The sequence below is a fragment of the Typopeltis vanoorti genome, chromosome 6 (genome assembly GCF_054136105.1).
Source record: "Typopeltis vanoorti isolate ZY-2024b chromosome 6, IOZ_Tvanoo_1.0, whole genome shotgun sequence".
Lineage (NCBI taxonomy): Eukaryota > Metazoa > Arthropoda > Arachnida > Uropygi > Thelyphonidae > Typopeltis > Typopeltis vanoorti.
In genome coordinates, this window is record NC_143554.1 from 38,689,607 (window position 1) to 38,704,058 (window position 14,452).

At 34.9% G+C, this 14,452-nt stretch overlaps 1 protein-coding gene across 1 annotated transcript in view; it reads left to right on the top strand.

Moving 5' to 3' along the window:
- The window catches only part of LOC150105390 (neprilysin-1-like), a 236,076-nt gene that overhangs the window by 213,646 nt on the left and 7,978 nt on the right, over positions 1-14,452 (top strand). The window contains exons 16-19 of the mRNA XM_090393948.1: positions 3,247-3,298; positions 5,556-5,623; positions 9,488-9,618; positions 13,172-13,237. Coding sequence (XP_090250074.1) covers positions 3,247-3,298; positions 5,556-5,623; positions 9,488-9,618; positions 13,172-13,237 — 317 coding nt within the window. The remainder of the gene's footprint in view (positions 1-3,246; positions 3,299-5,555; positions 5,624-9,487; positions 9,619-13,171; positions 13,238-14,452) is intronic.

Sequence of the window (14,452 nt, forward strand, 5' to 3'; positions counted from 1 at the left end):
TGCCTGTAATGTTTTTTTGTCAATTCATTAAATTTAATAGATACAAAGAAGATTTTCTTTTTCCTTACGAAACTGTCAAATTTATCCCGAACACCCTGTAATTAAAACACGCAGCACTCAAACCAAAATAGGGAACTGAAACAAAAACCAAAAACTGTAACCGTGACAAGGAGTTCCACAATCGTACTACCAACGGCTTTGATTATCTGGCAAACATAACCAAAACAAAAAATAATTACAGACACATAATTATTCAACAACTTGTATAAGTTGTTGAAAAAAAATTACCATGATCAAATGCGACCTTCATTTGTATAAAAGCTTAGGAGCAATTTTCCTACATAAAGAATATTTCAACGGAAAAATTGTCATTGTCCTGAAACAGAACATCGTAAAGACACATTTACCATCTTCCTGAGAAAGTAAATCTCAGTTAACCGATCTCATAGAGGGGAAGGTTTTAGGTCTTATTTTTCTGGAAAAGAGAAAAGCACGTCAGTTGATAAGTTGATATAAGGATTCAACTGACGCGCTTTTCTCTCGTATATTTCTTGTGGTAATTTTGAAAATGAAGGAATAAGAAATAGGTATGTATGATCCAAATTCTGCACACTGCACTGAGACAAAACGACAGTTCTTAATTTTGGAGAATGTTTCACTAAATGCTGCAACAATAATGATAAGATCATCTCCATTAACACAGTTAAGCACACAAATTTTCAAGCTGATTAAAATTCGTGAATGATGTATCATAAATAAATATGAATTAAAAAAATATAAAAAAAACGTTGTTTCAAGGAAATTGATAAGGGTTATGTTCATAACTTTTTTAGTAAAGTTAAAACGTTTCTCAATCGTGCTTTAGGTGTTTGTTACACTGAGAAGAGGAAGTGCACATTTATTACACTTTTGTGCTAGCATTTCTTCCAGATTTTCCGCAGTGGAAATTTTTTAAAATAAACGAAACCTTGCCTTGAAGGAAGAATGGGCACGCACAAATTTGTCTTTAAAATATGATGTAAGAATTCGTTTTCCCAATTTCAGCGACTGGACTGCTTGAGTGTTGTCGATAATGTGGTTCGAGATGAACAAAACCGACGTGTGTCCCAAAAGTGCTCTATAAGGTTTAGATTAGAACTCCGTGCTATCCAGCTTAACGTACGCATCTCCCTTTCTTTAAATCCTATCGCACATACATGTGATGATTGCAAATGGACTGCATGACATGTTATGTTGAGACTCATCTGGACCATTTCCTTAGAACCGTCAAAGCCTGCAGGACTATGCACACTGGAAATATAACGCTTGTTTCCTTTCGCTACATGAGGAGGTCTAGAAGAAAAACCAAGATAAGCGTCATCTTTCCATAACACCACACTAAATCGACGAAGAGATACCTCTTAATCTATAATAATCTCTTAGCCGTTGTCAAACCCAACGCGTCTACCTGACTTAAAAATTAAGTAAAGAAGAAACATTTAATACCCTGCAAATTTGGCGGAATTAAGGGATCTTTTAAGCATGGAGTGGAATACGCTTGATACCCATGTGATAATGAGTCATATTGACAGCATGCCAAAAATAAAAAATAAAATAAAAAATCTAAGCTATAATTAAAGCGGGTGGCGATATAACTCCTTATTAAGGAATAAAGTTTACATTCCACAATTTTTATCCGGTATGTTTATATTATAGTGTTAACGCCAACCATTTGCAATTGTTTACACGTTATACAGGGTGTTCGGGATAAATTTGACATATTTATAATTAATTATATTTTTCCGTAAGTTACATGTATTAACACACACTTCTCTTCATTTAAAAGTTTGGACCCTTCTTCATTCATATACAAGATGTCAGAAAGGATGGATAGCTGGAACCCACCTGAATCATGGAAGAGAATAACTTGTATCATGATGATTCGTGCCCGCCATCAAAATAAGGATATTACGACTGCTGCCCAATGCTCCCTGAATACAGTAAAAACAATCAGGCATGAACTAGAGACTTGCAATGGTGACTACGAGGATGTAGCAAGAAGAAAGATCCCTAGCAGACGATCTGATTGCGTTCGTACAGCAGAATTCCTCGCAAATCTGCAGGAACAGGTGTTGAAGAACCCTGGCATTGGAATTCGGGCTTTGTTCGTGGAGTTGCTAACTGTAGTCAAGCCCTGGATAACAAGGGTAGCCAATGGTAGGCCGTATGTATGGCAGCAGGCCTACTTCGGCCCCTTGCCACACCTCTGGGAAAAGTCAAAAATGGTTGTCTGAAAATTTCTACGACTTCACCAGTCCAAATGTTTGGCCTCCAAACTCCCCAGACCTTAACCCCATGGATTATTTTGTATGGGGCGCAGTTGAAAAAGACACCAATCGCACTTCCAGTAATACAAAAGCCCAGTTAATGGATAAAATTAAAACAGTTTTTGCGGCCCTTCCCAGGGAGACTGTAGCATCAGCTTGTTCGAGGTTCCGAAGCAGAATTGAAGCTGTGATCGATGCTAATGGTGGTTATTTTGAGTAAATCTTGTTGATAGTATTGTAATTAACTCTGCCTGTAATGTTTTTTTGTCAATTCATTAAATTTAATAGATACAAAGAAGATTTTCTTTTTCCTTACGAAACTGTCAAATTTATCCCGAACACCCTGTACAATGCAATATTAGAGCGTCATATTATTTCATAAGAAGTTCTTAATTTTTATTTTTGCAATATATATCCGTTGCTTTTAAATGGTTTTGGATTTCTGGAAATTATTTCCGTGTAGCTCTAAGATTAATAATAGTAAGAAAACAAGCTTGAGCTTTACGAACATGGAATTTAACCCATATGATCTGCCATTAAGGCTAAAAATTAAATGTTCAACTTTACAATTCATTATTAAAAATAATATTGAGTGAAAAAAAAACATACCTGAATAACCCTGAACGGAAAGATGATCATCAAAGCTATGGCACTATTTTAAGTTGTTGGTTGAATGATTTTTTTATTTTAATTTATTCATATTTAGTCCCTAACTCAGTAATGAGGCAGGCAGAAATAGTATCAAACGGCAAGTAAGATAACTTGTTTCGCTTTTCACAATCTGACAATCTTGTATCGAAACTTAGAAACTACCAGCTTCTAAAAACTACACTGTCATTACAGCTGACTGTAATAACGACTGCCCAGAAATAATATGTTTTCTTTGTTTCTTGTCTTTTAATTTCGTTCTATATATATATATGTTTTTTTTCTCCTGCAGTATTTCCTGTTGGTATTCTACGATCTCCTATATTTACAATTGACCGTCCAAGGTAAGTTTTCTTTGCCAACTCTCCCATAGTTTTATTGCAATGTCAGTGCACCATTTCTGTTCATATTTATCTCAAAAAAAGTAAGAAAACCTGCACAATAAGTCTAGCTGCGCAGTTCTAAGAACCACGTTGCCTTTAGTGAAATGATCGACCACATCTCTATTTAAAGTCAAATAAACAAACATACAAATGAAAGTTTAAAGTAATCATTGTCACCCTAGTCTGTGGGTTTGAATTCTACTGTGACACGGTTGCCTTGCGAAACCTTAAAACGATAGATGATTTTCATCGCTGGTTTAACACCTTGTTTACTAAGAGACACCTAAGGTAACATAAATAATCCTGTACCAAAAAATTTACACAAAGGAGTAAAAACAGGGAAAAAAAAGATTCAGATTGATATAGGACATTTTAATTATTCTGGAAGGATAAGCCTATTACTACTTAGGATGCCGTACTGTATCAATAGGAAGATTATTGTGGTAATCTAATTGTGAGACGGCGTTGATGGTAGTAGGTTGTTGGGTGTAGGAGTGTTAAGTAGTGGGAGAGATGGGTGTAGCGAAGTAAAGTGGAGTGTCTTCCCACGATGAGTCCCTGGACTCATTAGAGGTGTCACATAATAATAATAAGAGGAACATGTTTAAAATGATCATTTCACTAACGGATTCTGTAAAACATATGTTAGTTTAACCGCACATTCGATGATAATAGGGCTATACATATCGTAGCATGCCATTGAGCGAAATATCATGACCTCAATTGCTTACTAAACTTGTATACACTAAATTTTCATTCTCTCTATTAGTTTTGCATACATTATATTGAATAAGTGAATTTCAGAAATACGTAAATCGTACATCTCAGCCTTAGGGTTGTCTTTTGGTCCTGATCACACTTTCCATCCTTCCACGCATTTTCTCCACCATCCACCAGATGTGATAATGTAAGCCAAGTATTTTCAATCATTTCTTCTTTCAACGTGACCACCAGACTGTTGGGGGCATTAATCTGGCCAACACCAGATATTTCATTTCAACCCGAAGAATCTCTTTTTGATTGGAATCAAAACTCCTTACAAACTGGTCAAGTTTTACCACAATGTAAGATATGTTCATTACTTGAGCATATCTTCAGCCTTTACCATTCACGCACTACAACTAGACATCTGAATCTCTATAAGAAGAAGAGCTCCAACTCATTACACCTCTGCCACCAAACTCTACAGTCTGGATAATAAAGTCGGGCATAAGACGTTCTGCAAGCATTCGTCACACCCACACTCTTTCATCAGATAAGAAATTGTGATGCGTTACTCAATATTACATTACAGTCTATTAACGCTGTTTATTGCCATAGTCGACAAACTGTCTTTTCTCCCCATAGAAAGTGATGCTTTGCATCTCTTTACGCAGTGTTCACTTTACTAACTAAATAAATTATATAAACTACATATATAAATAAATTATAAGTAAATCACATCTAAACCATATGTAAGCCTATCTGTACCTAATCTTTCCAAGATGAAAGGGCTACATCTGTTGTTATGATGTGCATGTGAGTTTTAATGCAGTTCTTACCTTTTCAAAAGTATTATGTTAGCGTTGGTACAGCATGATGCGTTGCTGTTGATAGTAACGGAATTCTGTTTTTGCATCTCCAATTAGTAATGGATTAAGAAGACATCCATGCTTACAGAATTAAATTTCCAATTAACTGCACTGCAGTTTATATACTGAATATGTTAAGCACCATTCCTAATTAATGAAAATGTGCTCATCCAAATGACTTAATTCTTCGCTATTAATAACATAACTATTTAATAAAGAAATTATGGCGTATCAGCCACACAAATGATACTAGAAAATTATAATCTCTCTCACCATGTACACTCAACACTTTTTCTATTACAAATTCCATTTATAACCCATTAAACGCTTGTTTTAATGCAATGATTTGAATTCTACAGCATTCACCCTCGACTCACTCGTTGATCTGTTGATTTCTGCTGAATTGCAAGAACTTCAGGTCTATAAGAATAATATTTATTAGTAAAGAAAATACCTGTCAGCCGAGAAGACTTTTAAACCTTCTAATGGGTTTAAAAGAAAAATCTGCATTCTGGTCGAGGCTTTAAAATTGCATCTTCTTCATTAATTTTGCAAAATGACTTTTTTTTTTACTGGGAACCAAATATAGTTCTGTTGTCAAATTCTTTACAATTTTTAAGCTTACACTTCAATTTTTTGTTTTCCAGGTACTTAAATTACGGTACAATTGGAGTAATTATCGGACACGAGATCACGCACGGATTCGATAATACTGGTAAGTAGAATGCCATAATCTTAACTGTTTAATAACCGATAATTAAACTGTGTTGTCGATAATGACTGAAACTATTAGTAACACGTGTCATACCTTATGATGAAAGCACTAATGGGCAGTTAATGTTGCTACTGCGTGAGATACATAGTGTGGATAAAGCGCATGCCACACTTTATCCATAGTCTTCCTCATTCACCGCGATGCCGAAGCATCTGCAAACATACTTTGAAGTAAGCGATGCACAATTCATATGCTTCATGTGAATTAAACGTTTAATGTAGAATTGACGAGAACATCCAAATATCGACATAATCTCAACCTGAAACAATACTTTTATATTCTCGAAACCAAATACTTGGTTTCGAAAATGAATTCTCACGATATCGGAACTATTTTGAAGGGTTTTATATCCGTTTTGAATTCAAGAATTTCATTAAAACAAAAATGTTTTTTTAAATAATACATTGAAATAATATTAATATCTTTGGGATAAAAAGGATAAGCTGTATTGATTGACGGTCTTCGTATGCACATGGGTTGTCCATTAAAATCTGTTTTCTCACATTTGGAGTGGTGGTCCTAAAATTATTAATTTAAACGCAGAGAGCATCAAAGATGATCGATGACCTGTCCCTCATATATTCCCTCCATTAATCTTCAAAAAGAACATTCGGTAATTATCAAAGAAAGAGATACGGCAGTTTTTGCCACAACGAAATGCTAGTTACTCATCAGAATTAGCATCGTTAATTCTCCACACATTCCTACTATTTTCTTCTCTAAATCTGTTAAGACACTTGTATGATGAGTCCCCATCTCTTCATATCCAATTCTCCAAACTCTCGGAACAATTTTTTATTTTTCTTCATTCATTCGTTCTGTCTATAGCTATCCTTTGGAAAATGTTTATTTTTATGTATTTCTTTAAAAGTGCAATGTGCTAGCCACAACAAGTAATGCTAACAAGCTTTTTCTTCTGCAGAATTTTCTGCCCACCATATTACTACATTATAGAATTAACAACTGCTAGTGTGTAGGATTATTATAAAAGATATCAGAGGAAACAACAACAGATGTGAGAAGAGTAATAGTTAGTAGTATTAATTTGATATTTATGCAAGGTTTTCCTGTGTTATGGTCTGATTATCCAAGGTGAGCATCTTATTTTCTCTCATACTGAAAGCCAACAACAAATCAATGCTTCGTGTAGGCAGGGGGTCAAAAGTAAAGTAACCTATGAATTTTCCTTTTTGAAGAGCTGGATGTTGTAGTTGGGGAATACTTAATGGGAATGTCCATTCCATAGAACTGAGAAAGCAGAAACGACATGAATGAGAGTGGCAGATCCGGTGAGTCAGCGATTTAACTGCAAAAAGATTTGGGCAGCTGTAGTTTTGTGTTATTTCAAATTGAGTAGAAATGGGGGATAGGGTGGGAGCATTGTGGATGGGTTTAGAAGAAATACAGCGGAAACACCGCCTGGGAGATAGCGGCTAGAGAAGAGTCTGTGAGATGAGGAGGTTATTGATAACCGAACTACCTCCTTCTGGACAGTATCAAGGATTTTTGGAGAGGACTTTGGAGTATCGATCTCACAATTTCGTTAGTGCAATCAATATTCCAAAGTTGGGCGGATTTATGATTTGTACAGAGTTAGTAGCTGATTAAATAAAAAGTAACGTTTTGAGTGAAAAAAGAATGTCAGGTGTTTTAGGAGCCAAGGATTATGTCGAAGTGACGTGTTTGTGCTAGGAAACGTACAACACATCACATAGTGACAGCGTGTCAGTTGTCAATCCGAGAAGCGAAATCTCGTCTCATTTAGTTGAGCAATATCAAAAATGGGGGGGGGGAGTAAAGTCTTTTGAGAGAAAAAAGGCAAAATGGTGTGTGTGTACTGGAAGTATGGAAGTGTTAAAGGTCGTTATCATCTCAAAGGATGATACGAAGATTAGTTTTTAGTGTTTATGGAATTGATATTAGGTGATGTTGAAGTTTGAGAAGTTTTAATCCTACTCATACAACAAAACTTTTGCAGCTACGTTTTGTATGAGTAGGAGGAATGGAAGGTGATTTCATCAGCAAAACTATAAATAGGGTTTAGATCAATGAGAAAAGGGAATTTATATTATATTATAAAAGAGGATAGGTAAAATAATAGAGCCCTGAGGAATACTCTACAAAAACAGGACAAACTGAAGAGAAAAAATACCGCCACCATTACAATGAAAACGACCGGAGAAAACTGGCGATTCATTTAAAAATAATAGAAAGCAGACCATAAGGTAGAAATTTGCTAAGAAGTTCTCAATGCCAAACACTGTCATATTCCTTTGAAATGTATAATACAAATAACATAGGATTTTTCCGAATCAAAACATGGCATGTGTCCAGAGGTAGGTGATGTAGGCGAGGAGATCCCTGTCGATCCTTCTTGGTGGAATAAATATTACTTGTCCTTGATTAAAACACAGTTCTCTAGGTGTTCAAGGAGTTTATCAATGATGACCTTCTACAGAATTTACCAACACTGGGCAAGAGCAGTAGGTTGATGGTAGAGACATTTCTTTTTTCTATATATTGGCTTTATATGGCTTATAGAAATAGGTCATATATAGTCTATAATAATAACCCGTATATAGTCTATAGAAATAGGCTTTATATGGATTTGCTTTCATGCTGTAGAATGAATTCTTGCTAAATATAAAAAGGAAATATAAATGTTGCAAGTTTGAAAGAGTACGATGCTTGTTAGAACAGGGTTTCCAGATTAATCCAATCCTTAATTCATCTGACACTAACTGTTATTTATCGATATATAATTCTTCATGGGATTAGAGAGGAACTTCGCATGATACGGAGTACTATTTATGTAAAATGTATTCCCTATTACATGAATTTCCTCTGTGACATAAAAAGAAATATTTCATGTGATTAGTCAAAACCAACTAAACGTTAAAATCGTTTGCATGGCGAAATGCGATATTGGTTATCCATTCCATTCGAATTTTATCTATCATAAGTGTTACCGGAAAAAAAATATCCATGTACTTACGAAAACTTAAGAAAGGCATTACATTTGAATTTGAAAAAAGCAAAATATAATAAATTATTTCCAAAACATATCTTCTGCTCTTGTCTTTCTTTATATCTCATATCATCTTCCTTTCCCTCTTTTACTTTGCGGTGTCGAGGGTTTATTAATCATCGGACCTCAAGCCGTTCACAGGATAAGATGGTCAACCCTATTCCCCGGTGTATCCGATGTCCGCAGTGGTGAGTTCTCAAGGCTGGTTTGCCTGTTTGCGGGATGAAAAAACCCCCAGATATAAACTGGGGAGAAAAACCCTACTGTCCACTCCCAAAATCGGCTAACTTGTCTATGGCTGAGGAAGCTCCTCATCTCACTGACGGGAATCGAATCTAGGACACTCCTTCCCCAGGCATATGGTTGCGAAGTGCACTGCCACAAGGCTAACTGCGCGGACCTTCTTCCTTTATAATTAAGCAATATTAAAATAGCTATTAAGAGAAGGTTGTCCTCTCTCTCTCTCTCTCTCTGATAAGTGCGTGTTTGCGTGCCAAATTGTTCTGCAGGAGGAACTTATTTTGAGGAAAACACCCTATAATCTTTCAGAGAGTGGATATCTTTCGGATAAAATTTCTTATAAAATGTTTTTCGCATTCTAGACGAATTCGAACCCAGAGCATTTTAACCAGATAGTATATTTTCTCCTTCCGAAAGCATTAATGGAAGCGGGAAAGCTTACTTGAGACTCGAAAAGGAACACTAACATCTGCACTTTCTTTAATGTCATCATTTATTGAAATCTCGTTACGATAACTATGTTTCTTTTGTTCCAGGAAGAAGGTTTGATAAAGGCGGCAATCTATCACAGTGGTGGTCAGATGAAATTGTGGATAAGTTCAAAGACCAAGCGATGTGTTTTATTGAACAGTATTCTCAGTATCCTATTGACGTTGTCGGACAGAATGTAAGCATACTATTAACGTGTACAAAAGTATATAATGCATTGCATTTCTGCCCTAATATAAAAAAGCAAAAAAAAATCATATCGAAAACATTCCATCAGTTGTTAGATGATTTGTTTTTTCAATTTTCTTTCTTAGAGTGTGGCAATCACTGAATAATGGTGGTGATGGCTTTTACCTTTAAATTAACTGATTAATTCAAAATTTATCATCATTAACCTGGCAAACATTTTTGTATACACATTTCTTTGAGTCAGGAGTGCTGAGGCGTCTCTGAATTAGGTTGATCTACTTCAATTGTTGAATTTTCAATGGCATCCAGGAATGAGTTTCTAGTTCATATTTTATAAGTCTCTGCTATGACGTATAGATAAAGATTTTTAAAAAAAAAAAAAACATTTATAAGTCGTCGAAGGAGGCTTTCAGTAGATCGGCAAGTCAAGTTCCTTTTATTTGGTGATATGGAACACCTTTTATTTCACAGAATTCAAAATAAGGCTGAAAAACGCACGAATTGTTGATAACTATTTGAAGAGCTATTTTTATCATAATCGCCCGTCTCTCTCTCTCTCTCTCTCTCTCTCTAATTACCTGCAATGTGACGAATGAATTAATTTCTCATAAAAATTGAATTATAAGATTAGTTGAATGAATTCTTTATTTAAATTTAATTTAATTTAATCTAAAATATGATAATGGAAATGTATTTTTGAAACAAAGACAGTCATTCCTGCTTTCAGTTATCCTACCAAAAATATACATGCATTTACATTTCATAAAAGTACTCTGGATTTCTTTTTCTTTATCTTTTTTCCCTCTTCGTCTCTCTTTCCCTTCTTTCATGGAATGTGAACCCTTTTAAGAATGTGACAGAACCTAGGGAATCCTGCATCGTGTCTATTCGAGGGCACACGAGAAAAAGAAAATAGTTCGATAACAGTCATTCCATCTTTGGCTTGATGAAAGAGCATTGCAGTGCTAACAGGATTTCTGATTCACCTAGTAAATAATCTTGCTGCCATTTATTTTGTGTGCTTTAGGCGATAGTACAATTTCCAGTATTGCTAAAGCACAACACACCCGAAACAGTCATAGTCCTAAAAAAATTAGCGTTGATTAATTACTTTTTTTTGAAAAATCTATAAAATAAATCTACCTCATCAGATCCAAAACAGATTAAAAAACATCTACAAAATATTTCGATGGATTTCATTTACGCATAAAATTCATTGTTTTATAATTTAGATAACAAAACAACAGTTTATTTTTATAATCAGTTTTGAAAAACATAAATCTCCTTCATTTTCAGAGCTCTTTCAGATTGAAAAGTGCAGCTTCACCTCGTGTTTTGGTTCTTTGTTCTTTCCGCCTTAAGATATGTGTTTATGTTCTCTGTTATATCGCAGATCAGACTGCCAAGTGCAATATCCCTTTTTAACATGCTTTTGATTACAACGTTTTGTTTTTCACTTTTCTTGTTTCATTTAGCTCTGTCCCTTCCTCACACATTAAAGCAGACAGTACAACAATCTTGAAAGTTCAACTTTTCCTAAGCTTTTTTTATTAATTCTACCAATCCAACTAGAAAATATGTCAAAACATTTTTACAACAGTGACTTAATCCAAATAAGTGTATCCAGCAGCATTTATTGATAACTCACCACCCTTTTGCCAATAATCTTCCTATAACGCTGCTCAGGTTTTCTGTCTCATAGAAAATTCAAATAATAACCAAGTACAGATTTCCTCTCCAATACATCATTCTTTCCACAGTAATTACTGGAATTATTAATTTCGGTAACTCATCTCATTAACTTTTCTGACTAACATACGCAAAAGTGAAATGCAGAAGGGAACAGAAATGGGGGATACAGAATCTCCTTTCGGAAGATTCTGTAAAAGAGGAAGGGAGGATGCTGTCAATAATAACAGTAGAATTATGTCATCTCGTAATGATAATGGAAAATATAATGATTTGTAGGAAATTTGGTATGAGCTTGAGATGAGCAAAATAAGGTCACTAATAATGTTGCAGTAGGTGTCTGAGATGTAGAGGATAACGATTATGAAGTGTTAGCTAAAGTGGTTGAGCACGTCAAATGAGGGGAATCCAAATCGGAGATGTTAATTAATGGAAGATGGCTGGGAAGAAGAGATAACGTATGGAAGCAAAGACACAACATTTCTAGAATTCCTGCGGAACAACTACTTTAGGTATCCTGCAATGGAAGCAAATTAATATTTTAGCGCTCCGGATTAACCTAAAACAATGTAATTACGAATAAAGCATTATTACTGTCGCCACCATTTGGCGAAGAAATATTCCTTCACCAAGCACAAAAAATTCTGCAAGTGGTAGATCTAATGTACTCGTTGAGAGATATAATGCCAATAAGTTACTTTTTGAGTAACAGTAACCAAGATGAGTTTACCGACTCCATGGAAACGTCTTACTAATATAATAACTATTATTCTTTATTTTTGCAGCTATTTTTTCTCATTTGTGTTAGGTATCAATAAGTTCTCCTTGTACCAGTCAATGTTTGTCTCAATCATAGTAACACTATATCATATAATACATTCTGGAGTCGAAATCCCACAGAAAATCAAAATACTATTTTGATATTCATTAGAGCATTTTAATCTATCTTTTCAATTCCCTTCCGACTGGTAGATCTACTTTACAAAGCACAAACCACATCTGATTCAGAATAATTCTTAATGATAAACTCGTATACCATATCTCGCATACTCAAGTTCTTGTCCAAGTTCTTTTGTCATTCATAGACTGAAGAGGTTGAAATGTTTGCATTTTATTTGCTAATTTTCCTAACAGATTTATTTGATGTGCGTGATATCCACCTTTTTTTTTTTTTCAGATATTTTATTCGTAAAACTTTATCTTGGTCGACTATCGAAATACCTGTTGACGTTTCGTAAGGTCAACAAAACATATTAAAGTGATTAGTTCTATATCCTTAGGTCTATTTTCTCTGTAAGTTGCAAGCGTTCTCAGACCAGTTCGCTTGTAGGAGAGAAATTACTGTCTCCGTCCAAAATCGATTACTTTGGCCTCGATCGAAAAGACCACCGGCCCGTATAATTCAGTCGTTGACTAGACTAATTTTCGTAACCAGTATTTTTATTTTATGTCAAATAGTGTAAAACTCTTGATACTCATTTTTATATACGAAAATTAATATAGTAGCTAAGTCATCTGACCGCTGGAATTTGTGTACGATTGCACATCTGGCAGCATTTATATCTCCCTTTTCTCTGTTATCAGTCTTCAAAATCCGAAATATTTTACGTTGTGTTTTTGAAGTAGTGCCCATTTTTGTTCCCCTTACTACTATTCTTCTCTTAAAATAATTACCAATGATTCATTTTGCATATTCTTTGGATTTTAAATCAAAGTCATTTTGCTGTTTTACTGATTCAGTTTATGCGTTTAACTTTCTCTTAACAATGCACTTTAACAGATTTGAGTTCGACTCTAACTTTTCGTTCCAAAACGGACCATGAGAAAACTCAGATATTTTCTTTCTTTTCCAGATTAATGGAAACCAGACTCTGGACGATAACATATGTGATAATGCTGGCTTGCAGCAAGCTTATAAGGTAAGCCGTTTAATTTGGATTCTGTTTTTCCTCCTTAGCAGTGGCCATTGCATTACAAAAAATTATCTTTAATATTTTATTTATATTCCATGTGAATAAAGTACTAGAAAATTTATCGATCGCCTACTCCCCTATAAGGGAATAAAAAGGCGTTAGCTGAATTTTTATTTATTTTTTTTCATATTTTAATGTAGCGGATGAAATAATTTTCAAATCTATAGTGTGGACGGGAATAAGGATTTTTTTTTTATTAATTATATATTTTTTTGTATTTTCATTTATTTATTTTTAGATAATCTGGAAACCTTGCTCTGGAGAACATGCATAGAACTTTTTCAAGACACTTCAGGTCTTGAGCAAGCGGGGCGATGAAATTAATTTCCCTCCTAAATGCACTCCAAGCCCTCGGCGGAATTCGAATCAGTTTGTTGGTTGGAAAGTCTATATACGTTAATCATTCGGCCAACCAAGCCGACAAAAGTAGAATATCCTTTCAATTTTTGAAAAGCATGTTCGTGTTGGTGTGTATGTGTCGGGGGGGGGGGAGTTCAGACAAGTTTCCGGTATTTAATTTTTTTTAAAAAATGATAAACTTATGTTCGCCGAGTTATTAGTTGTAATAGCTGGTTACATATTCCGTCTGTTTAATTCTCGCGTCCAAATTGGAACATTCCGGAACAGTACACTTTCAAAACAATCCGTAAGCGTCATTTATTCTCTCTTCACTGTTTGTGAAGGTTTCTGTGGAGGAGCGATCAACTGATGATCCAGCTTTTGCGTACATGTTCTAGCCGATAATAAGGGCATCAACGACTTGATGTCTGTCCCTTAAGTTTTAACTTTTCAGATGCATAATGCTAATTCTCATATTCTAGATGTAATGCAATATAATTAGACTGTCCTAAATTACGCTAAATTCCTGTTTGGACTGGTGATCAAGACTACACTCCCACGCCCATTTCACCGGCTCTTATCTTCGGCTTCCGGGCTATATGAAATATTAAATATTTTGTCCAAGTTTCTCAACTAGATAACAGGAGGGAAAAAAGTACATCTCTGCGGTGGTGGAGCCAATCACTTTATCGTCCAGCTGTGAACTACAAGAAAACGAATAAAGTAGTTTAAATGACATCATAAATTCTCGTAATTAAGAAATATAAGATTTCTAGTATGCACCGCTCCTACCACTATTACAGAGCTATTATAGATCAACCA